The sequence below is a fragment of the Lepidochelys olivacea genome, assembly GCF_965140295.1.
Source record: "Lepidochelys olivacea isolate rLepOli2 genome assembly, chromosome: 9".
NCBI lineage: Eukaryota > Metazoa > Chordata > Testudines > Cheloniidae > Lepidochelys > Lepidochelys olivacea.
The window spans coordinates 19240948-19267267 of record NC_140419.1 but is presented as its reverse complement, the minus strand read 5'-3'; the positions used below and the strand labels follow the sequence as shown (position 1 = coordinate 19267267).

General features: G+C 37.2%; 1 protein-coding gene across 2 annotated transcripts in view; it reads right to left on the bottom strand.

Annotated features, from left to right (window-relative positions):
• Positions 1-18742, bottom strand: part of BCHE (butyrylcholinesterase) — a 48634-nt gene extending 29892 nt beyond the window's left edge. For both annotated transcript variants that reach the window (XM_084638458.1, XM_084638459.1), the window contains exons 1-2: positions 18626-18742; positions 13274-14798 (exon numbers count right to left, since the gene is read on the bottom strand). In XM_084638458.1, the coding sequence (XP_084494584.1) occupies positions 13274-14796 (1523 nt within the window). In that variant the 5' untranslated portion in view covers positions 14797-14798; positions 18626-18742. The remainder of the gene's footprint in view (positions 1-13273; positions 14799-18625) is intronic.
• Between the last annotated feature and the right edge of the window lie 7578 nt (positions 18743-26320).

Sequence of the window (26320 nt, the reverse complement as noted above, 5' to 3'; positions counted from 1 at the left end):
TTTGTGAGGACTAACAGAGGGAATGTGACATGAAGTGATGGTTTCCTTTTCCCACAGTCCAGATGCTATGAGAGCTTAGAGAAGAATGGGTTGTTATCATCTGTATACATCTTTAGCTTTCTTTAGTAATGACAGCAGAAATGATATGCTATGAATCTATTAATTTCTGTATAATCCATGTAATGTTCTAATGTTTTCTATTATGTTTTGGCCTTGTAGAAATATCATGTTATATCCACAATAACCTTCGAAGTACTGGGATTCCAGGAAGTTCATCCCTAGGCTGCCACCTTACCAAATCAGATCCATCACAGGCAGATTTGTTAGACTCTGGTAATCGAGACAACGGTCAGAGTATTTGTATCGCAGCCTCAGCCCCAAAAGGATCTCTTTGTTGTAAACTGGAGACAACAGACCTTGGAATTTTGAACTGCTGTGGTGTAACCATAGACAGTCTTTAAATGGTTCAGGCTTTGTCCTAGGGGCAAATGCTGAACAAACATGAGGGCTGAAGCATCTGGGAGAGAAGACTAACAGCTTCTAATTTTATGCCTACACTAAAATACAGTTTTGTGAGTTCAATCAACTGTGAGCATGAAATGACTGAATTTAGACATCAAACTTCCAGATTTGTGAGCCCAAAAAACAACTGCTCCCACAAATCATGCAGCTAGATTGCTAACTGCTACCATTTTCACCCTTAATTGACTGCACCTGTGGCTGATGGGAACAAAACTGCAGGCACAGAATTAGACACCAGATTGAGGCCCCTGTGACAATTTGGCCTTAGATTCATAGTTATCTCTCTATCATTCCTCATTGCCTCTTCTCTGACACAGATTACTCTCCATGGAAACCATTCTCTTGTGTTTGTGAGTGAATTGAAATGTGCAGGTTTCTGTTCCTCATGTTTCTCATCAGGATTTCAGTTAAAAATGCTAGGATTATCCAGAAAAATAATGGTTTGCAAAAAATTTCCTCTGCAGTTTCAGTCTCTTATGAGCTAAACTCACATGGCATTGTCCAGTCATACAAAAATGGAAAGCAGAACATTTTTGAACTTAAGTTATGTCTATGGCAGAAGACCAGGGTCTATAAAATTAGGATTTTACCCTCGATTAACACTGATTACAGGTAGATGTTCACACGAAAGAGCAACACAATTTGGTTCTTCTCTAAAAATGCTGTTGTAGAAAGTTATGGTCTAATGAAACTAAGTACTAATGTTGGACCCATGCTTTCCGCTCCCTAGTACATCTCCAAAAGTGTATGTGAAAAACTTAAGTGTGCACCATCTTAGACATGCACAGATCTTAATGTGGTCACAATTTGCACATACACATAAATATATATTTATGCAATTCCCATCCTTCACAAATACAAAGAGAAGTCAATCATGTGAAAAAGTGTGTCCCTCTGCCCCTGGGGCGTCCTTTACTTTGGGGCAAGTGGGGCAGTCACGCCCACCAACTTGATTCGCTCTTTGACTTTTCATGGGCCTATACTTTTTCCACATAGGCAAGATTGTGATGAATCCTGATGTCTTCCAAAGTGGTTCAGTATATTTACTATCTACTATCTACCTGTAAGTTTTATATAGCTCCCCTCATTTTGGTATCTGAACACCTGACAAACACTATTTTTTATGACAGGTTTCAGAGTAACAGCCGTGTTAGTCTGTATTCACAAAAAGAAAAGGAGTACTTGTGGCACCTTAGAGACTAACCAATTTATTTGAGCATAAGCTCACGAAATGTAGCTCACGAAAGCTTATGCTCAAATAAATTGGTTAGTCTCTAAGGTGCCACAAGTACTCCTTTTCTTTTTACTATTTTTTATAATCTTAGAGATGGGGAACAGAGGCACAGAGAGACAAAGTGATGTGCACAAGGTCACACAAAGATCCCACAGCATAATCAAGAATGGAACCTACATCTCCTGAGTCTCAGTCCAATGCTTTAATCACAAAACCATCTTTGGCCTGTCTTCATTAGGGAGAGACTCTTTACTTACTGCAATGGGTTTTACATTTTGTTAGATGGGACCATCATATATACAGCACTGAGTGGCACAATTCAAGACAAAGTGTTATATTGTATTTTTAGTTGCTAGTCTGTTACTTCATTTGATTGTTCACTATGATGCTTACACAGTTTTTAAATGAAGCTCTGATTTACCATTTGGAAGTGTGCAAACTTTTTCAGCAATGATTTGACCCATCTCTTGTCAAAAACAAAACTTCTATTTTCTGAGTCTGATTTTCTGTACATATGGGAAAAAATGTGTACCTTTTATTTATGTTGGAGATGATATTAAGCTAGTCTAAACATTTTGTAACCCTGCCCCATTTGAAATAAAATGACTAAGCCAAATATTCCTGTTTTCAGTTTTGAAATTCTATGACAGCTTGTCAGTTTGCAAGCCAGAACCTCAGATGACTGCCAAACGTGTGTCTCCAGTTATTGGCTTCATGCATGATGTACTAGAGCCCAACGTACCAAATAGGTAAACAGTGGTTCCCATTACTGCTTTTTAATATAACAATATGTGTGGACATCAGTACTGATGTTGAATGATGCCGAGTCATTTAAAAGACTCCTGAATAAAGTGGAACCAACTGTTTATAATAAACAATGTATTTGTTAGGCGTAGTCCATAATTTTGTTTATGAACTATCTGTGAAGAAAGCATGATTTCCACAGATTTGTTTGTGGCTCTAAAATGAGTCACGTGGAAAAAGAGACCGTATTATGGATGTTCCATAGCCAGGATGTGGTAGGGTGATCAGACAGCAAATGTTAAAAATCGGGATGGGGTGGGGGGTAATAGGAGTCTATATAAGAAAAAGACCCCAAAATTGGGACTATCTCTATAGGATATGGAGAGGAGAGGGTAGGAATAAATTAGATTTTCCTCTTTGTGCTTCAGTACCTAATAAACATATTTATAAGGGCTTCCTCCTCCCATTCTCTTTCTGGAATTATAAAATGGCTCCAGTATGCCTCACATTGCCAAGGATTCCTCTCCCCTAAATCATGTTCCCTTCCAGTCTGGCTTCTGCCCTCTTGACTTGACCAAAGCCACCTGACTAAGGTGACTAGTGTCTTGCACTAGCTAAACGATAGGGGTGATTCTGTGTCCTTATTATCTTTAATCTGTCTGCTGCTTGCAACACCACTGATCACTCTCCTCTTCCAGCTCCTTTCCCCTTACACTTTGGTGATACTGTGCTATCCTAGTTCTTGTCCTTCCTTTATGACTTAATGTGTCTTCTCATCCTCTCTGTCTCTTGGTATCCCACAGGGTTCTTTCTTCTGTCTCCTCCTTGCTGAACAATCTCTCTTTAGATCATCTCATTGACACCAAGAGTTTCAACCATATTATGAAGATGGTTGAAATATTGCTCTCCATTTCTGTCCAATCTCACACCTGCAGTCTGTCAGATAGCTCCTTCTGTATGTCCTTGTCTTTCCTTCTAACTCTTCTTCATTTCCTCCTTTCTCAACCCAGATGGACAGCTGTGCATCTCCCAAACTTATAGAGTCTCATCTTTTTAACTCTCACTCTCCTTCTGCTCCCACAATTTATATATAGATATATATATGTATCTAATATTTCTTCTTGTATAATCTTGTCACAGTCTATCTTTTTGTCTCTCTTCCCATTACCAGAGTGGGTGAAATTTTTTCCTAATGGAATGTTTTTCTGATAGAAAATTCTTTTAGTTGAAACTGAAAATTTCCAAGGAAATGTGTCAATTTTAATGAAATTTCCTTTAAAAACACATTGAAATTAAGATTTTTTGATAAGATTGAAATGAAACATTTCAAGTTTTTCATTTCAAAATGTTACTTTATATTATAATATAAAATAGTCAAACTCAGAACATTTCTACAGATCTGAAGCAAAATTAGTTTGGAAATTTCATTTCATGGGAAATTTTTATTTTTTTTTGTTTTCTTTCCAATTTGGAATGAAAACTTAATTTTGAAATGTCAGACTTGAGGAAATTGAGGAAAGGAAATTTCCTAGTTTTGAACAACTTTACCCATTGCTAAAAGTCTTGCCCATACCTTAGTCATCTTTTGTCTTAATTATTGTGGCCACATCCTTTCCAGCCTCCTTGCTTACCTTCCTGCAGTAGTGTGTGGAGAGTTCAGTACCTCTCACATAAACGTTGATAATGCCACTGACTCTCCTGGTGGCAAAACACTTCTTGATTGGACAAGTGCTGCCAATCCATTCTGCCTTTATGACCTCAAGCAGTCTCATACTTTCAGTCATCCCGCTGGGGTACTGAGTTATTGCCAGATCTTGTTTTCACCACTGTTGACACTCCATTTTCCATCTCTCAGCATACATTTGTTAACCTCCCACACTCTCAGCAATGTCCCATTTTAATGGTGGTAGCAGGGCTAAAGATTGCAGTGGCCAAATTAAAGAAATGGAAGAGATGGAACTTTTGGCATGCCATTTGGGACTGCTTCAGAGCAACCATATGAACCAAAAGATCCTTCTTCATTAAAACAGGATTCATTCTGGTCATGGGTGGTTTAACTTACATCTTTACCATTGCAGCTTCTTCATCTCCCTGTTCTGCCTCTGTGGAGCTCAAGAACAAACAGTATGCCATTTGGTTATGGACTGCTCTCTTTATCATCTTGATGATGGATGGATGTGATTTATGTCTCCGGGTGCTGCTGATCTGATGGAGTGGCTGCATCACTTACCCAATATTTAATTAATTCTTTGTGCCATCAGAAGCCATACACCAGAAGAAGCTTCCCTACTCGCCTGCTAAAGGCATCTTTCTCTTCCGTGGCTCCAACAATGTGTCTTCCCATACATCCCTAAACACATGTGAATTACTCCACTGTCTTCCTACCATATTTTGCATTTGGTTCAAACTCCTTGATCTCACCTACATTTTTCTGTCATCTATATGGCAGAAAAAAGGCAACATGAGGGCTCGATCTGCCAATATGGACCATGACATTTGGCTCTAGATCAGAAGGTGAAGGTTTCATGACAAGGCATGGGTTTCTTCTTTGAAAAGGGCTGAAACCATAAGCTCCAGTCCAACAATCTCTGGGCTATGTTTAAATATGCTTTGAATCCTGGGCCCATGCACCCCTGAATTTTGTGCAAATCCATATCTGAATCAGAGTTTTGTGGCTTGGGCCCAGTCATACGTCTATCTTTCTATGAATGTATGTAGCCCTCATTGCACTAGTATCTATGGCCCATGCTTAGTTTGTTTCCACAAGCTAGCTTCCTACTCTTTGTCCAGAGTGTTGGGAAGGTAAAAACTGAGTTCCTAAATTTTCTGTTTTCTACGATATATGTTCCTTTCTACACAACAAAGTCTTGGATCTTTAGTTCAGTCTGCTGTCTAGACTCAAGATGAGGCTTCTGTTTTTGTTCTCACTGTTATGAAACTACTCCCTGTAAGTATAGTGTGATAAATTGGTAAGAAAAGCACTGACATTTGTCATATGTCCACCACAGGAACATCGGGGAAGACGATAATAACCATGTAAGATCCTTCAGAGCTTTAACAATCAAAGCCACACAGGTTCCCCTAAAACATAGGGGTGAATATTTCAAAGGCTTGTTTTTTTTGTTTTGTTTTTAAAAAGCTTCAAAAGATTTGTTTAACCATTTGTGAAAACAGTGAGACAAAGTTTGCAAGTTTCTTTTTATCGGAGACATTTTTCTCAAAGCTTTAAAATATTATATTTATATGTTCTACTACATTCTTACTTGAGCTTTTGTCTCATCTGATTTCTGTCTCCTTGTCAATTTTCCTTCACTCGTGTCTAGAAAAATACACTGAATAAACATAATGAATAAAAGAATGCAAAAGACATAACCTAGCAGCAACTGATTTGGGATGCCATATATTTTTTTCCATGATAAATAAAGCCTCATCTTACTAGAAGGTAGCAGAACATTCAGCTGACTATGATTAATAGTACTAGTTAGTGTCACTCATTTGCTTCCAAAAGCTTTCTGAAGAGCAGCAAAAGTGGCAAAGAAAAATGAGAATAACAAATGTGTCTGTCATCATGGACCTCACTTAAAATAAAACATACAGGAAAAACTCCCAGATAAAGCCCACCAAAAACCTCAATCCATATTGACTATGTCTTCATGTCTGAACATAGATAGATATACAGAGCCTAATATCCAGATCCCAACTTTTTCAAGGAGTCTTATTCCACTGGTGACTTGACTGGGTCTTCATCAAGCACAACTTGGCTGAATCCATTCTGCTGAGCTCTGCTAGGTGCAGGCTTGAAAGGGGTACCCATTCAAGTCTCAGGCTGGCTGAGGCCTGGTTCAGACCCTGGTTTGAACTAGGTCCAGTTGCAAATGGTCCCAAGTAACAATAGAAACAATAGCAACTGAGTCAGGATAAGTGAAATATTATTTAAAACAAAAATAAATTAATTATGATTTTGTTCTGGAGCTACCATCTTCCCCCAATCCAGTTATTTTCTTATTTCTTTACAAAGAAGAAACAAAAGCTCTTTCTCTACTCCAGCCAGGAGAGTGGGCTTTTTTTTTTAGGGAAACCAAAAACAATGTTGTCTCCTCCTTGCTCAAAGTTGTGGAGAAAGATATTCCCTAAAATTAAGTTTATGAAACTAGAAATGCTCTGAGTGAACTACAGCATTTGAAAAACATGGAAGAATCTGACCCAATGTTCCAGTTCAGCCTATTAAAAGCTGAAATGACTAATGCAATAGCAAAAAGCTGCAGGTGACAGTGAATGTAAGTAGAAAATAGGTAGGGCTTTGACTTCCATTCACTGGAATCTTATTGACAGTTTAGTAATATTTACCTTTCTCTGCCCTTTAAAGAGCATTAGTTGTGAGCCTGGTGCTGATGACATATTGTTCAACAGAGGCCACTCCTAAGTATCTGCACTTTCTGCTTCAATAAAAAGAATTCAGTTTGAAAGCAAAAAGGTTGCTGGAAAATACAACTGTTTACCTGTCAATAAACTTCAGATGAAAAAACATCAGAGATACAATAAAAGGCATATAGTTATTGAAAGATAAAAGCACTCGAGTCACATCATAAAGGCCAATAACTCTGTGGCTTTTCCAAGGAAACAAAAATACTGAATATTAGAATGTGGCTCCTGTAGACAGAGTGTATATCAGACCATGTTATCTTTATTCATCACCAACATTTTCTTGTGGACCCTTGCCCAATTCATACCCTAGTCAGTGTTTTCCAAGGATATTTATCTGGTCTCTTCTTGCTTTGGAGTGCTCAATGTGTTGGAGAGCCATAGCAGCCAGATAAAGGTGCTCTGATGTCATGTGCTTGCACAGACCAGAAGCAGGTAGAATAATTCAGGGAGTACTGAGGGAATGGATTATACAAAATAGCATTCCTTATCCCTGTTTTTTTCCCCCATAAGTATCATGCACTTGCCTCTCAGAGATCAGATGTTAGTAGGTATGCAATTGGTTGGTATCTTGTCCATGTTGCTAATGCAACTGGCCACATCCCAGGATAGTGTGGTCTCTGTGCTGCATACTAGCCTGCTCCATGATCTTATTGCTCAGGATTGTATACTGCCTGGATTCTCCAGTTGGAGGAAAAGACCTTTTAAACCCTCATCCTACTCCTAGCATACTGCACAAAAGCAGTCATAATTTTGCCCTTAATCTTCATGCAAAGCACTTAGGAAAGATTTCTAGGGAAATGGTCACAACAACAGAACAATATTTGTATCAACAAAATGACAGAGAGCTATTGTTCTATTAAAAAAAAATCCAGCTGTCAAAAGATTCTTTTCATCAGTAAAATTCAGTATCATCCTAGTATGAGAGGGTTAATCTCAAACTGTATCCTGTTCTCCAACTATTCACACAATCACCACTGATGTGGCTGAGTAGTAGGAAAAAGAAAATATAAAATGATACCTATTCTACCAACACAAGAGCAAAGAGGCCACTTTATTATAAGATAGACTTTGGACTTAACTCTTTTTGGTAAAGAATGGTGGCTTCTGTTTGAACTACCATAGTGAAGACATCAGAAGTTGTGAGAAATCTTTTTCATTATCATGTGAGATAATTTAGAAATGTACTCAGATTACATGGAATCTATTCAAAGATGGATTTATTCTGAATTTTTAGCAAGATAGCAAATAAATATTTTAAAAATAACTCTTATTTTTTAGCAAAATTGGGCTAAAGAGGAGGCATTTGGATTGGATCTGAATTAGGCTCAGGCTAGGATTTGAGTACCAGGCTGAAGGCCAAATCAGAGTGTAGGTTTGGATTGCATTTGCAGTCCTGGAAGTCTTGCAAGATTCCCTGGAGATTTTGTCCCAAAATGGAAGAAATCTAAGTAAATCAGCTGATAGCATGAGATTTCTATTCCCTTGAGTCAAGCAGCACTGGAAAATACAGATCCCTGGGTGATTATTGAAAATTATGCAAATCTATGGTCTTGATGCAATTTTCAATGGAGGAGAGTTCACAAAGAGCTCACCCTATTGGACACCAATTATTGCTCTTCTTGGCAGACTCATAAGAGAGACCATTGACTGAACTACTTTCTCACCCTTAGAGATGTCCTTTCAGATCAGGGTTGAGGTACACTGGCATACAGTGTAGAGAAGTCTGCACTACAGTGGCTCATATTGCATCTGTGGATAAATAGAGGAGTTCAGTCTCCCGGGCAATCAATCCTGTACCACTCAAAAGCATGAAAGGCAAAACTGGGTGCCTAAAGATCAGTACCTCAACATATAATTTGCATCCTAAAATCAGGCCATTTCCTTAGGGTCCTAAATAGGAATTTTGGTGTGTAACTTTAGCCATCCAACTTTGAATATTTTGGCCAAAATTATCTAACCGGTTTGTTTCTGGCTCTTAATGTCTTTTCATCGACAAGAGTACTATTTTCTGCATCCTGATTAAAAAAACAGAAAATCCTAATCCCTGAGAGTGTCTCCTGGCAAAGTGGCCAGTCATGATTGACACCTTTATTTTTAGTGAGGTTGCCAGATAAAAGTGCCTACAGACTTGGAAAATTGAAGCAACTGTCTTGTGTAAAACATTCATTGGTCTTGGAAAACGTCAGGCCAGTTGACAGCCCTATTTTATTTAGCAAACAAAAGAATCAAGGATTTATATATCACTAGGGTACGTTTTGAAGGAATCATTTGTCTTTTGTTGATAACTTTTTTTTTCTGGTTTTACATGACATCAGGTATTTCTTGAGAATGGAAGACGGCTCCTTTAGGGTCATTGAACCTGCCTGTTTCATAATGAACACCCTTAATCCCAGCACTCATGTCTGGATGAAAAATATAGGGCCAAACTGCAAGCTCAAAGAGAACCCATGAGGAACATGCAGTTACAAGCCACAGCACTGAAGGCTAAATGAAGCACTCTGTCCTTTCTGAGGTAAGTTGAGCCACCTCGAAATTACCTCCAAGTGTAAAGTCATTGAGATAAAAAAAAAAAAACTTTCAGCTTTTGCTGAGTTTTTAATATCTCTTTTCATATGCAGGCTTCTGTTTCTTTCCTCATGCTTTGGTATTAGTGCACATTAGAATATTAGGTCAAACGCCTGCAGTAATAACTGTGCTGTATAATCGTTCTGATTTTCATCTTTTTGGCCCAGTTTTCTCCTCTGGTACTCAATGGCAAAGGCACTTTTGCCCCCTATATACTTACCCTTTTATTGCACTAGAATTTACTATGCACAATATGTCAAATGCAAGGAGTATTTGTATTTTTTATGAATCTGTAGCGTGTGTTCAGATATGTCAGGAAGAGGGGAGGCATACTCTACTCCTGATAATTTTTAGAATCAATTTGATCCACTTATTCTAAACTATGGGCAGTGTACATTGGTTAGAGCCATGTGTTTGTTTATGAAGTGAGTGACATCTAACAGATTAACTCAGTAGAAAACATACCAATGTGACTGTTTTGCTGGGGATTAGAATTGCATAGATGTATTATCTACCATAAATAGTCATGTTTTCAGTACTTGTGGTAGAAGCAGATACTGAGTATTTTCTGTTTGCTGTGGAAACCACTTGAAATACTATCCACCAGCTAATCTAATTATAGTCCAAATGATAATCAGACTAGATGACAAGACTATTGGCTGACAGTCTTTCACAAATTTAAACTTGCACACACACACCTTAAGTTGCCTAATTTTAGCTTGCACTGTGCCCTTATCTCTGTAACTTCATCTTACCAAGCAGATATTGAGAAACAGGAAACTATGTATTATACCTCTGAAACTATGCTAATACCAAAAGCACATATCTAAATATTGCTCTGCAAAATCTCTATGAAAAGAGAAGCTCATTTTTAAAAGAAATAAATGTTTTGATTTAAATTGAAACTTCTACACTTTTAGATATCATTGTGGTGGCTACAGCATTGTTATTATCTGCAATTTCCTGCAGGATAGGTTTGTAAAAGCTGTAGAATCTAGTGGAGATCCCTAATTCAGTGCATTTTCTTAATTCCTGTTGAAAGGTCTGATCTCCACTGGTTTCAGAGTGCTATGGATATTGGATCCACCCTTAACCCTTAAGCAGAAAGGATTACCAAGTTTTAGCTGACCTCACTGTATAGGCTCCATAGCAGCAATTTATTGCAAAAAATTAATGCATAAATGACAGTAAAGCATCAAATGCATTCCTTTTCTAAAATGCAGCCCAACGTTAAAAAATTACTCAATGCAAGCACATTTTATTGCCTAAAATGCATGTAGCGTACTGCCTCAATGCTAATGAAAAGAGTTCTTAGATTAAAATAATTTTTCAGTAATATAAAAATTAGATTAAAATACTATTCATTTGAAGAGTTTATTTATCTGTGGTGTATGCTAGAATTCAGAGAGATGGCAAATATGTAGTATCTTAATTCCTTTTATAATGCTCATCAAGTACCATCAAGAAAGCCCCCATTCAAGCCTGCTAAAGGAATAGACTGGCTAAATGAATTATTTTTTCCATCCATGTAGCCAAATAATTACACCTCTTAAACGGAAAATCTGTTAAAGGAATGATGCATTTAAACAGACTGTTAGTTCCCCTCAACGTGTAATGTAAAATGAATACAAAACTAGGCCTATTAAATACAGTTCACCAAATCAATTTTTACCATTCTTATCATTCATGAAATAATACTGCCCTCTTAAATACCTTATAAACGCATAATCAACTCAAAAGAATAGTTTGGGTCAGAAATGTGAGGCAACAGTTTCTGAACATGAATTTGTTTCTAAGTAAGCAATATGACCAAAGAGGAAAGGTCCTAACAGTTTGCAGAGGACAAAGATTGGGGGAGTGGTAAATAATGAAGAAGAAAGGTCCCAGATTCAATGTAAAGTCATACATACACCTTGGAACAAAGAATGCAGGCCTGTCTTGGGAAGCAGTGACTCTGAAAAGGACATGGGGTCATGGTGAATAATCAACTAAACATGAGCTCCCAATGTGATGTTATGGCCAAAAGAGCTAATGTAATTCTTGACTATATAAACAATTCACAAAGGATGTTGCTAAGTAGGAGAGAGTTCAGAGAAGGGTCATTAGCATGATTAAAGGATTGGGAAAATATGCTATATTGTGAAAGACTCCATGAGCACAGCCTGTTTAGTTTAACAAAGAGAAGGTTAAGGGGATCATAGTCTATAGGTATTTAAATGAAGAACAGAAAATAGATAGTAAAAGGCTTTTCAATTTAATAGATAAAGGTAAAACAAGACCCAATGGCTGGAAATTGAAACTAGACAAATTCAGACTAAAAATAAGGCAGACATTTTTAGAAGTGAGACTAAATTACCAATGGAACAACTTACCAAGGGTTGTGATGGGTTCTCCATCACTGACAATTTTAAAACAAGATTGGATAATTTTTCTAAATTATATGGTATAGTTCAAAGTGAAATTAATTCATGGAAGTACTATGGCATATGTTATGTATGAGATCAGACTAGATGACAACAGTGGTCTACTCTGGCTTGTAAGCTATGAATCTATGAATGAAAAATGGTTAGGACATGATCCAAAGTTGAAGTCAATGGGAATTTTTTTATTGACCTCAGTGTGTTTTGTATCGGGGCATAAATGAGTTTAAGGAAATAGCCATGTCAGAAGCCAGTTACTGTGAGGATAAAAAAATATAGATAAAGTGATTTCTTTTTAATGTGCGGATAAGTTAAATACTGAAGTGTGCATTGCCATGGATACAGTTTTCTATTTACAAGATGTTTTTTTTTTTCCTTAGTAGATATGGAGAAAGTAACCAGAAGGCAGGTCAATTCTCAACATACCACTAAAGCAATGGTTTTCAAACTTTTTAGGCTGCATACCCCTTTCAAATAATGTAGTCTACCATATATACCCATCTGAGATAGGGTCATAATATACCTATGAAAACAGAAAAAAAGAAAGGTATGTAAGGCATGACGTGATCCATTGTCTGCCATTACAGAATTTTTCTCGCATACCCCTGATGAGAGCTCACATACCCCTAGGGATATACATATCCAAGTTTGAAAACCACTGCACTAGAGTTATAACATTAAGACTAACTCTGTATGGATCTACTAATTGCTATCGTTAGTGTAAATGTCTTCAAACCTAAAGGATATTTCTATGGCGACTATAGAAGTCTTACACAGATCCACTAATACAGATACCTTTCCCCACCATATGGGGACAATAGGTGTTATAGCCACTATTCCAGTCTATATGCTGGAACAGAAACTGGGTACACAGCTTGAGGGGGTTGGATTCCCTCCCCCAAGCCCCACTTAGTGCCGCACATAAAATTTTGTTCTTTGGGTTTTGTGATAAATTTCAATCTCAAGGTGAGTCACACTTAAGTCAACCAGAGTTTTGCCATTGACCTCAATAAGGTCAGGATTTCACCCATAGTGTGTATGAGGTGTATGTATTATGTTTTTGAAGCTTGAAATGCTTGCCTTCATTTGCAACAGCTGCTGCCATAAGTGGGCAGCAGATGATTAACAACTTTGAAGGGTACACAACATTTTCTTAAACTCATATGATACTGTCAGCTGCATTTCAACACTTTATTTGACTGAGATGCTATTTTTTTTATCAATAATAAAAGAGAAGTCCCAGCTAGCTAGACAATTAATCCTTCTTCACAGTCCTCACTAGCCTCCAGAACACAATCAATAGAATCAGTATTTTTAGTGTGTGCATCTGACATAAAAATCAACCAGCAAAAGTTAAACTTACCCAGTTTTCGCAAAACTTGCCCAGTATCTCAATATGGATCTACTCAAGATTTGTTCAGCTTTGGTATAATTAACTCTTCTCTCTAGAGGTAATCCAAATACAAACTCAATCTCATAACCATGCATTACTCCCATCCATTCTGGCCAAGCAAGTTTTGAGGACCGATGTTCAAAGAAGTAGAAGAATACATTATTTCCTAGTTGAGCAAAAAAATTTGTGAACTCCATTACAGGACATATGATATTGTAATCCCCAATAATGTCATCCATAGCATCACGATAATTGTCAGGGTTCTGCTCATCTTCCCAGTCTGTGTAGTGAAAAATGATTGATTCCACCCCAAGTTCACTTGCTTCTGGAAAGGACAGACTTAAACCTACTTGAAATTCTGTTTTATTGATCAGGCTATCATTATCTTTGCTGAAACCAGGTGCCCCATACACTAGAAAAGCTGTCCCTTCATTTTTGTTAACTCCCACTAAGAGTTGGGTTTGTTTAAAGAGCCCATGCTGGATCAATGTTTGTGGCATTTCAGTGAGAAAGTCACCATCAACTATGGGACAGAAATACATTTTTAAAAGAGAGTTGTGTGTTAAAACAGAAACTTCATTCTCAAGGACATCATGGGGATCCTTGTTTCGGAGACAGAGAATTATGTCTGTCTCATTGCTACCAGAGCAGCTGAGTAATTTAGCTAAAGTCAAAGTTCTCTTCCTTGCCTCAGAATGTGTTAGTGTGGCCCAGGGAGCATTAGCAGAACCACTTTGCATGATGGCTCTTGTGAAAAGAGGATGGCTTTTGGAAGAAAGGATATGGTAGCTAACGGAAGCAGCCCCGGCACTCTCTCCAAATAAAGTCACACTTCTAGAATTGCCACCAAAGACGGCTATGTTCTCCTGGACCCACTGAAGTGCTAACCTTTGATCAAATAAACCTGCATTTCCTGGAGCTTCCTGGTTTCCTGGTAAAGCCAAGAATCCTAGTGCCCCTGTTCTATAGTTCACTGAAACTACAATGACTCTTTCAACACGTGCCAGAAATTTGCCATCATAGACAGGTAAAGAGGATGTCCCTGATTGAAATCCACCCCCATAAATCCATACCATGACAGTTGCATTTTTGGGTTTTGGAGAAGGAACCCATACATTGAGGTATAAGCAGTCTTCACTAAGGTTAGTGTTTGGATTCCACATCTCTGACCCGGAGAATCCAGGAAAAGTTTTATCTATATTCTGATAACAAGAGTTTGCATGTTTTGTGGCATCCCAAATCTCTGTCCACTTGTTGCGGGGCTCTGGTTTTTTGAATCGTAGTCTACCAAGTGGTGGCTCTCCATAAGGAATTCCCAGAAAGGCTGTCACAGTTCCCCCAAGTACAGGCAAGTGAATCCCTCTTACTTTTCCTTTCTTAGTGGTAACTATAATGTCGTCTTCAGGTAGCACCTTCCTGACAAACATATACAGTAGAAGAAACCACATCAGAAATCTTGTGCAGACACTTGTCCCATTGCTGCATGTCATCATTCCTGAAATAAAATAAAAATGAAGTTTAGGAGCATGCATTTTAATGTATCAGTACAAGGGCCAAACCTTGCTGCATGCAGAAGGAATGTGGAAGACCCCAAAGGCACTGAAACTGGGGTGGTTCTGCTGCACAGAGCAACAGAGCAGATTTTAGCCATGGCTTGTCCTTGGCTACACTTGCTGCTGAATCATATTCAGTAACGATCTCACTTCACCCCGTTCTGACATGGTTTTCCAGCAATAGGTAAATTTTATAGTCTAGAGTCAGACAATGCTTTTGGATCATAATCCTGCTTTCTCTCCTAACATTGGCATAGATGTCCCTATATACAGAGGGGATAGACGTGGAGAGGATCCACATGGACTTTGCTGCCCCTAAGTGTTCCACAAGAGTTCTGTCCACCACAGCATGGAAGGAGGTAGGAGGTTGAGGGCTAGGTAGGGGTGGGCGAAAGAGAGGAAAGTATATTGCCAGTGAGTTTGTGACTATATGAACCATTAGCCATATGCCCAATGCAGCAGGTGCCTTGTATGGCATCACAGTAAAAGTCACTAGAAGTAGCCATACATAGGTTGCTTTGCTAAGGAGTATCTGTTTTCGTCCCACACACAATCACTGAACAAACACTATTTCATTTGGTTTAGCACACAAAAATATGCTCTTCAGGCCTTTTCATAATATTTACCCTTTAAATTGGTGGTAGTACATGAGAAGAACATCATGCAAAACATAATGCATGATTAGAAATTATTCTGGCGGTGGTTAGTTTTCTAATTCATACTATCCCGTAAATAGAGAGAGCTAGTAACAATGTGCACAATCTTAAGGATATCGAGGAAACTCCTACTAGAACTATGGGACAAAATTCAGCCCATGTACCAATTTCTTCACAAATAAACAGACACATTATTAACCCCAAAAAAGCAGCTTCTCTCATTTGAATTAGAATTTTGTGGGGGTGTTCAGATCTCTATTTTTGTTTCAGGGACCATGTGAAACTGTAGATATTGAACCATGTATTTATGATACAGAACCCAAGCGGGTTGAAATGCAATAGCAAAACATCAAAATAACTTCGCTATAAACTGAACAGTACTGCCTGGGAATTGGAGGTATTTTTCATAAGTCTGTACTTCAGTTGATTTGTATGTCTGTAATACTCTATAACTTCAGTTCTTGTATGTATTCACATACATAGTTATGCCAAAATCATGAACAAATAAATGTTTTATAGACATTGTTCGCCATAACAATTAACATTATTGTTCTTGCTGAGATTGTATATTTATTTGGGCAGGGACTATATTTTTTCTTTATTTTTGCAGTGCTTGGTACAGTCCTTGATTGGGGCCTCTAGGTGCTGGTAATTCTAGGCATTTAGACCCTGATTAGGTAAAGTACTTAATCATGTGCTTATGCATGTGAGTAGCCCCATTGATCTTAGTCATTTAAAGTTGGACTTATTAACTCTGTTATAAAAACGTTCTCTTCCTCTCAAAAGCCAAATGTCAAAAAAGAAGAAAACCCTCATTTGGCCCAATCCTATAGTCTGCTTCAGTGAATATATTCAACAAAGCTTGTCTTCTCTTTTTGTTCTTCCTACCGCCCCCTCCCCCCCCCCCCCCCCCCGCTTCTGTCCTGTTGTAAGTAGCGTATTCAGCATTGCCACTTTAAATAGTTCATTCTTTGTTAATGAGCAGCACTTCTCTCCTTACAAGGAGTGAGGCTAATTTCTGTGGAAAGTATAGCTGAATGCTTGATCTAAGAACACTTAATTTGTTTGTTTATTGTTGGAAAGTTGAGGGTGAATAGAAAAAATGGGGAAGTTTCTTGTTAAATGACAGGTTTCAGAGTAGCAGCCGTGTTAGTCTGTAATCGCAAAAAGAAAAGGAGTCCTTGTGGCACCTTAGAGACTAACCAATTTATTTGAGCATGAGCTTTCCTGAGCTAAGTGAGCTGTAGCCCACGAAAGCTTATGCTCAACTAAATTGGTTAGTCTCTAAGGTGCCACAAGTACTCCTTTTCTTCTTTCTTGTTAAAGTGATTCCTAAATATGAGATAGAATCAAAGTAACTCAGAGAGATAAATTATCACAGACAATATTTCACGCTTGCGTTCAACGCATGAGCAAATAAAAATCTATAGTACACAGATGATCTATTGTGCAAAAAGATATAAAGCAATAGAATGTAGAAGCTTCTCAGTGTGATTCATAAAGATAAAGGGCTCAGGTGATTTATCCAACAATAACCAAACCTTAATATTTACTTACCTAGAATCCTGCAAACACACCCATGCTAAACTTTACTGGTGTGAGCAGCCTCAGACCAATAGAATTACTTCAAGTGTTTGCAGAATCAGGGATTTACTGCACCAAGCTGCAATCCTTAGGTAAAATAATATCACTTATTGCTTTGTACATCAGTTTACCTACCCATTCAAAGGTTACAGTGAGAGCTCCTATCTTTGTAAAGCACTTTAAAGAGCTACAAATGAAAAATGTTCTATAGGGGTTAAGGATTATGCATGAGTCAAATCCTGGTTGTATTACTTTTAAGTTAATTCATGAATTAAGTGATCAGGAGATTGCATCGGTATTGGGCTAAGGACCTAGCAGCATAGGAGGTCAACAATTATCCAATATACAGTAAACTGGATAAGGAGGGTAATTTTTAAAACAATCCAATATGTCACACTGAAAGCAAGCATTTAATGTAGCATTTAAAGTGCTATCTGGAACTGTAAAAGATTCAAATAATCAATGGTAATATTATAGGCATAAGAAAAGTGAAATTATAATTATAAATCATAAAGGGGAGATGTGAACATCAGGAATATGGGGTTCATGCAGAACCTTTAGACTCCATATATATATATATATATATACACATACACACACACACACACACACAAAAACTAATAGAGACAAAAGTAAAAATCCGCAAATATAAAACAGACCCTGAACTTTTGATCCACAATCCTAAAATGTTTTAGCTATTAATGCAAATGTTAAAGAAACAGTTAAAGTAAAAAATTCAACACTGTACATGTTATAATTGGCTCTCCAATGAACTATCTGATCATTTTAATGAGCAAATGAAATAAGTCAAACTTTGGGAAAAGTACAAAACTTCTACAGTGCTAAATGAAAGCATGGTAGTTTCAAGTAATGTTTCCTGCTAATAGTGACAAAACTAGCAATTGAAAGGTATGCTACTGCACTTGGTGGTGAAATATTACATTTTGTAATAATTTTAATGTTGCATTAAAACAAAGTCAGCAACATAAAACACACTGAGCTAAATAAATATGACTTGATTATTACTACAAGCATAAAGGAGGTCAGAAGATTGCTTTAGCCTGCCACCCTTAACCAAGTAGAGATATGTCATTTACTATATTTGTATATTTTAAAAAGTTGCTTCTGTATTTGTTTAATCCAATAAAAATTAAAAAGAATATACTTTTGTATTCTTATTCAGTGAGGGAATATAATTTATTTCAAAGATTATTTTCTCTCCTTGCAAATCTTTACCCAACCAAGAAATCTATGCACAAGGCTACGTAATCTCTATTTAAATAGAAAAGATGGTTGAATTAATAAATGATTTATTGCTTAGTTCAATTTACTTAGCCCAGAATCCCTTGAATAATACCAAGGTCTGATACACATGCCTGCTCACTTGTTCCATCAGTTCCATTTGCAGAGCAGAGTGAGTATCTCCAACAGAGCAACAAATGGTCAGAGCATAACATTTTAAAAGATCAGAATCCCCATACAAATTGAGTTTAACTGGCATAGAAACATGCAAATAGAGAATCACTTACCCCAGTTTGTATAACAAAGACTACAAAGTTTTTAAAAGAGTCAAGATCTTTGTATACTTCAGTGAAAAGCAGTGTGCGGCTGCTACTTTAAGCCTGTAAATTGGACAGTACTGACATTATAATCAACTGTTTCTGTCAGAAAGCTCGCGAGAGTTGGCAACAGCAACTTGATCTGTAGGCAGCTGTTCTTTAGTATCTGACATCTGTTCAAAGGGTAATGGTATAGTTGTAGAAATGCTTCAGAATTATACCAGTTTTGATTAAATCAAGCATTAGATTGTATTGGAAAGAGAAAAATAAAATTATCCTTAATACAAGGCTACAACTTTATAACAAATCAGACTACAAAACACAACAGTAGAAGTATAAATCTTGCTTCTTTTTTTGTTTTTCTTTCATGAAGAACTATTCCTACTTGTATTTTTTTCTCTTTTGCAAAAGTTCAAGATTTCTATAATGATCTGGCAAAATATTGAAAATATCTTTCCAGCCCAGGTCAATTGGCTATTTCCACTACAAATAGTGGAAGGAGAGAAAATGAGAACATTTTATACAGATATACTAGCAAGCAACAACAATCCATAGTATTAACTGAATTTGATTGTCTAAAAGAGCTAGTCATAAAATTTTCTACAAAACAGTTTTCCATCAGAAAATGCAGTTTAATCAAAACCAAAATATTTCACAAAATTGTGTTTATTTTGACAAAAATGGAGTTAAACAAAATTGTTTCCATTCTGATTTGGAATACAAGCAAATTCTGAAATGCTGGAATTTCCTGTGAAATGGAAGTTCTGAGTTTTGATTGGCTCTGCTGTCAAATGCCCGTTGTACAATACTGTATCTTCTCATTCTAATTTTAGTTTTTAAAAAATGTATATTTGCCTGGCCTTATTCTACACAGTATCACTGTTTCAACTGGAGAAATAAGACATTAACAGGACTGGGAGGTATTTATGGTGGGGCCATCTGTCTTTTGCTTGTTTGTCACTTTTAAATTTATTATTATTTATATTATGGACGGCACCTAAAAACATCAACTGAGATCAGGAGTTTCAGGATCCTTTTGTGCTAGGCACCGTACAGACACAGAATAAGAGGCAGTCCCTATATCAGTCTAAATAAATAAGACAGACACGGCATGGCGAGAAGGAATTATTAATTATTTTATTAATTATTATTAATCCCATTTTACAGATGGGAAAGAGAGGCACACAGCGATTAAGGGATTTACCTAAGGTCACACAGTGAACCTATGGCAGAGCCAAAAATTAAAGCCAGATCTCCTGAGTACCACTCAAGTGCCTTAACCACAACACCATCCTTTGGCTCTGTGTCCATGCTACTATCTCACTCAACTTTCTCTGGCACTGCTCTGAAGGAAGACCTCAGACTTTTACATGCCGTCAACTACTACAAAGACAGCCAGCTTCATCCTGGACAGCACAGAACTTTGTTGCCTTTGAGAGCTCAAGGCAATACATTTCCCTGGATATAATGATCAAACTAGAGTTCTATTTTGATTAGAAAAAAAATACAATATTGGCAATTACAGAACAGATAGAAAGCACAAATAAAAAGTTAAAATATTGAGCTTATACTCTAATGTGAAGACAGAGAAAATTCTAGAAAAAAATCATGATAAATGGGATTTTTCATAGTGAGGATTTACCATGTATCGTTCAGGTTCACATGTCTGTTAGGCATACTCTTGGGACATGCCCTTGTGATAATGTATCATCAACCTGAACCCAAATCTCTGTTATATATCCCTGGAACTTTAGTGTGAAAGTGTCAAAGATGCACACTCATTTTCGATTAAAGCTTCTCAACCTAGATTCTGAGCTCAGTTACACAAGTATAAATCCCAAGTATTGCAATAGATTTACACTGGAGTAAGGGAGAGCGGATAGTAAACTTTTATTTTGAACATGCTGAAATAACAAGAAGATGGATTTATGCATTACTTCACATTCAGCTGCTTTGTAACTGATAGTTTTGAGGCCCAGCAAGATGGGTCACCACCATCCCGTAAACATCTGTCCCCTGGATCTGCCCTATCACTGGTTCTGACACAGAAAAACAGTAACATTTACACTTCCCAAATAAAGTATACAATGCTAAGGTCAATCAAACACCCTTAATGTGCCCCGATGCGACCACCCTGAAAACAACTATAAATTCTGTCCAACACAGGGATTTATTAAACTCAATGTATAAGGTCTTTGTGAACCTGTGTGACTGACAGATCAAGCTGTCTCAGACTCTCTTAGTAGGAGTCACTGTGTGTGCTATGAGTAAGTCCTCCAGGAACTGTAGAGATGTCACACCTACTGTAGACTCTAGATGCTATGATTTGTTTTTTTGGTGAGGCACTGTTTGATGGGTAATAGAAATAAAGAAGAAGCACAGCACAGCCTGCTGCTTGAGATCATTAGGAAGTTAGGAACATTAGGAAGTGTTTTTTACCTTATTTCTGTGCAGTTTCCTTCCTAATAAGGAGATTACTTTAAGACCAGTCTTGTGTGTTGGTAAGTTACCTCAGGCACTATTAGGGCAGAATTACTGTTGTTTGAGTGATCTTACCTCTGTATCTAGACAGTCTCTAATGTAAATACCAAAATACTCAGAGGAACTACTTGAAGTATGCCAAGGACTTGGAGATCCTCAAAGGAAGATACTACAGGAGTGCAAAATATTATTATGTATTATTATTTCATAACTGAGGCCCCAGATCAGCAAATTACCTAAGCATATGTATAATTTTTAGCATGTGAGTAGCCTTAAATTATACATATGCTTGAATACCTGGATGAATCAGGGAGTAGCCCAGAGTGGCCAATATGCCAGTGGAAGTTATTACAAATGATAGACTTGATTGTTTTACAACAGATATGACTATATCACACCAGTAAGAATATTTCACTCACTAGGTGTTGCTCTGAACTTTAAGGATACTCTCTGACTTAAACACCCTCCTCCTTTCATCCCATCCCTGACTCAATCCTGCTTTTTGGCTGCTCTGATCTATAGAACAATGGGGGTCATATTTTTTCAAGTCGCACTGATAGCCACCACCATCATCAATGGAAATATCACACAGAAAGTGTTCGGGGGTGGAAGAGAGGAGGAAACACATTTTATCTGACTTACATGCCTCCATGTCAAGATATTTCCTTATTCATAGGGTGTAAACAGCACAGCTTTAAGCAAAAATTGTTCTACTTCAACCGTTTGCAGCTCTGTGGAAAATTACATGATGAAGGTAACAGTGTGGACAACATTTACTTAACTTTTTCAAAAGGCTTTGATAAGGCCCTTCAAAAGAACTCTTAAAGAACCATATAGAAAGTGTTATTTTAATAAGTGCCTTATTTATGGAGAAATGTATACTTACATTTAAATGTAGTTAAAAAGTAGAAAACCTATATTCTCTCTCTTCATCTTACTTCATCAGTGAGGAACAAAAATGCACAGTAAATTATGACTGATTTGTATGAATTGTTGCCCTGGGTCTGAAGAAGTGAACGTTTTGTTTAAATTCTCTAGCTCTTCTATTGCCTCTTCTGCCATACATTTTTTGGAATTCTCAGCATGTTGAATTGCATTTAAGGACTCTCATATGTTTAATTTAACTCTTCCACATTGCAGTGAATGTAAACCAATATCACTGCAGATACAGTTTTCCTTTAATAGAGTTTAAGGCTATAAAGGTGATTGGTGGCCAGTGGTTGGACCAACACTGCGATAATTTTTCTCATTCCTTTTTCCTATTCCAAAGCTCTCCTAGTCCAATTCCAAAGCTATTCCTTTGATGGTGGTAATTCCAAGAATGATGAAATTTAAGAGGGCAGCCAGCAGTGTGAAAATAGATGGACTAGCCAACACACTCACAAAAGTGACACTCACCATAGTAACTTACTCAATTGTAAATCTAGGATTCAAAACCTACAGCTCAAAACGTTCTCTATAGAATTATTTCTATAAATGGATTTCAGTGAGGCTTGGTGAGGATGCAGAAAATCTCTCAGTGTGATGCAGAACTGAGGCCTTATACTGAAGAGGATGCCGTATGTATTGGTGACATTGATCACATAGCTGTGTCCACCACATAATGAAAATCTTCCAGAGACAAATACCATTCCACTCTTCAAATATTTTTGAATCTCAAATCAACCTAACAACATGTCTAGCACTTTTGGAATGTGACAACAATCTTAACACTGATCCTTCTTGCCCTGTCTACGTTATTTATTATTAGCTATTAATCAGTGAGAGCTGCTAAATAGAAATTCCCCAATAATATTTCCATTAATAAATGGTTTTAAAAGTCACATGGAGCCACATTATCCTTGGAGAAATTGGCTAATATTAGAAAAGATACCTATGGTGAATATCTTGAAAATGGACGTCACTGCACTTTATAAAAACCATTGCGTTCTTATTCATTCTCATTATTGGTACAATTATATGGTGCTATAATTTTCTCCCTATTACTCTAATTATAGGCTGCTATAATTTTCTCCTTGTTAGTACAATTATCGGTGGCTGTTTTACAAAAATTCTGGGGAAATCAGTGTAAATGAAAAAAAATATTGCTAATTGTAAGATACATTTTTTATTTTTATTCATTTTGTTTGTTTATTTAGTCTTAGTTCCCGATGGTATCATTCAATAATCTAATCTTTTCTGTCTTTTTATGGGGACCTGTTTCAATAAACAGAATTTAAAACAAGATTAATATATACACAAAATGGCTTGCAAAACACTTTTACATTTCCCGTCTTTGGCTTATAAGAAAACAGACAAAATTAAGTGTCAGCACACAGTTGAAATGTTATGTTAATGTGTTGGGGCTAATTAAATTATAGTCTAGGTTCCAGTGCATTCTGCAAGAGATTCAGTCTTTGCATAGATGTTACAGCTGTGCTGTTTTCCACTTCTACTAGTTAAGTTTTTGTCCATCTGGGAAATAGATTTGCGTCCAACAGGTAGCAACCACTCCACTGGGTAGGTATCCAAGCTGTTCTGACTTGGCACAAAAGTAGATCCAGGTGTTTGTTCAAAGATCACTTGTGAAAATAATTGATGTCCCAAATTATTTCAATTTTCTGACAATTTATAAGTACTACAAGCAAACAGACTCTTGAACAGACTCTGGTCAATGATAAGACCCTGACTGGGATACAGACAAGTGAGTATGTTTGGATCTAGTAGGGTGAGCATGGGGCTGGAAGCCAGGAACTCCTGAGACCTAATTCTGCTTCTCTCTGTGTGGTTTTAGCCAATTTGTGAACTAACCTCTCCATATTTCAGTTTCTCTAACAGTAAAAGAGATATAACAATTTTTAATGACCTATTTCATAGGGTTGTTGTAAGATTGAAGTAGTAAATTTTTGTACAGCACTTTGAAATATAAAGCACTATGTAAATAAGTCACACCATCTACCTCAAATCAGTTGAATCCAATATTTTATCCACATTCTGAGTTACGTCTGACACTGGAACAGTGGAGAAACAGCAATTTTCAGATCTGGCTGGAAAGAGATGTGCAGCTAGATGACCTCAGAATTAAATGACATTGCATTTTTATAGCATTTTCCCATCTCCCCCAAAGGTTTGACACAGGCTTTTAGAAGGAGGGGTGATAAGAGTAAATTTTTCAAAATAATTGAAATTTAAATGCTTGCAGAATAGAATCATGATCCTCTGGGATCTCTCTGGAGGAATAAGTAAAACCAGTTCAATCCAACTTAGTCCACTCTTGTAAGGTCCAGTGAACAGGGCAGCATTACCTTGTGATGATGCTGAAAATTACTAATAACATTAGTTCAGATGTTTGTTCCTAGTCATGAGGTCTATTATCAGATCAACCAATACCATCTTATTGGTACAACCAAGTCAGAAGCTTGAACAAGAGAAGGTCTTAGTGACTAGCTATCTTCAACAGCATCTTAGTTCTACTATTTCCTCAGTAACCTTGCTCAAGAGATAGGAGGCCACAATGACATTAAATTGTTAGCATCAAGTGCAGGTTTCTCAAGGCTTTTTCAAGTGCACTAGGACAAAACTAAAAACTGTTCTTCAATCCATAGTATCTTTTTATTTAGTTCCAATCATTCAAAACTGATTTAGCTCTTCCCCTCCACCAAATTTTATTAAATTGATTTCATTTTGTAAAAACAAGATTACTCTGAGCTGATTTGTTCTTTATCCAGTTTCTACAAATAGGGAAAAATTACATTCATGTTTTGAACCACTGACATCACTTATGTCGTCAAAAGCCTATCAGACCTCTGATGATACAGGCTGTTATAATGTAGTCATAAAAGCATAAAGGCAGTAGGAGAGCCTTTCGTAACAGGAGGTAGCATCATTCTGTGAATGGGCAAGCAGTGTGTGACCATGAACATCTCATTATAAGCATCTGTGCAAATTTCCCAGAAACATGCCATCATTCCTACATATTAGGTAATTCATCACAGTACCATCTGTTTGAAAAACTGAGCTGTCAGGACAGGTGGTTTATTGGTAAAGTACAGTAAACTCCTTCAGGTTATATAAAGTACATATATAAAGCGCAGAACATTAAAATAAAAAGGATGTTAAAATAATACAATGAGGGGAATACAAATTGTAATATACAGAAGGTCAGACTAGATGATCTGGTGGTCCCTTCTGGCCTTAAACTCTATGATTATAACCCTACAAAGGGAATTTTGAGTTGCTGTCTCACAAAGACCTTAAACCATGAATCATTCCTAAATATTCCAACCTATTTTGCGTAGGGATAAAGGGATTGGTTCAGTCACTTTCATTAATTTCTTAAGCATATAACTTGCTAATGATCATTTTCCTTATTAACTCACTCCATGAATGGTACACAGTTAGTTTTCTTTTTTTCCTCTCACTTTGACATGGGCTGATGAAATCATTCAAGTCTGAAATAACATTGCTATGGACGTGTTTTCCCCCTCCCTCTGTTTGCGTTTTTTTGTCAATTAACTCTAAAAATCCCAAGTTAATTTACTTTTAAGAAGTAGCATTCTCAGAAAGATGGTGGCATCTTTCCAAAATATACTCAGTACATAGGTACAAGAATAAAAATTAAGGATGGAATGCAGGCACTTAGCTCAATATTTCTTTACCCCGCATCACCGGCTGCTTGTTATTGTTTTATGGTAACACCTAGAGACCCCATCTGTGATTGGGGGTTTTCAGTGGTTAAAATAGGTTGAACAAGGAGGGGGAGCTCTTGTTGCATCATCCAAGGAGGAAGGGGAGCACTAGGGGAGCACTGCCTAGCCAGGGAGAAGAGAGTAGCTCTCCCTCTGTTTTCAGCAATGAAGGGAGGCACTCCACCCATTCCCTTACTTTTGCCCATTGGGTGGGGGTCTTTACAAACACACAGTGAGGACAGTCCCGGACAGGAAGAAATTAATGAGACAGACAAAGATTAGGGAAAGAGAGTGCTATTACCCCCTTTTTACAGATGGAGAATTGAGGCACAGAGGTGAAGAGACTTGCCCAAGGTCACTCAAGAAGTTTGACTTGTATTCAGATCTCCAGAGCTTTAATCACAAGACCATTGCTTATTTTAATTCCTTCTTAGTTCTGTAAATATAATAAATAGGGTTGCATTTTTAATATGCCACATTAAAAAAATTTTTTTGGATCTGCAGTTAATAGGCAATA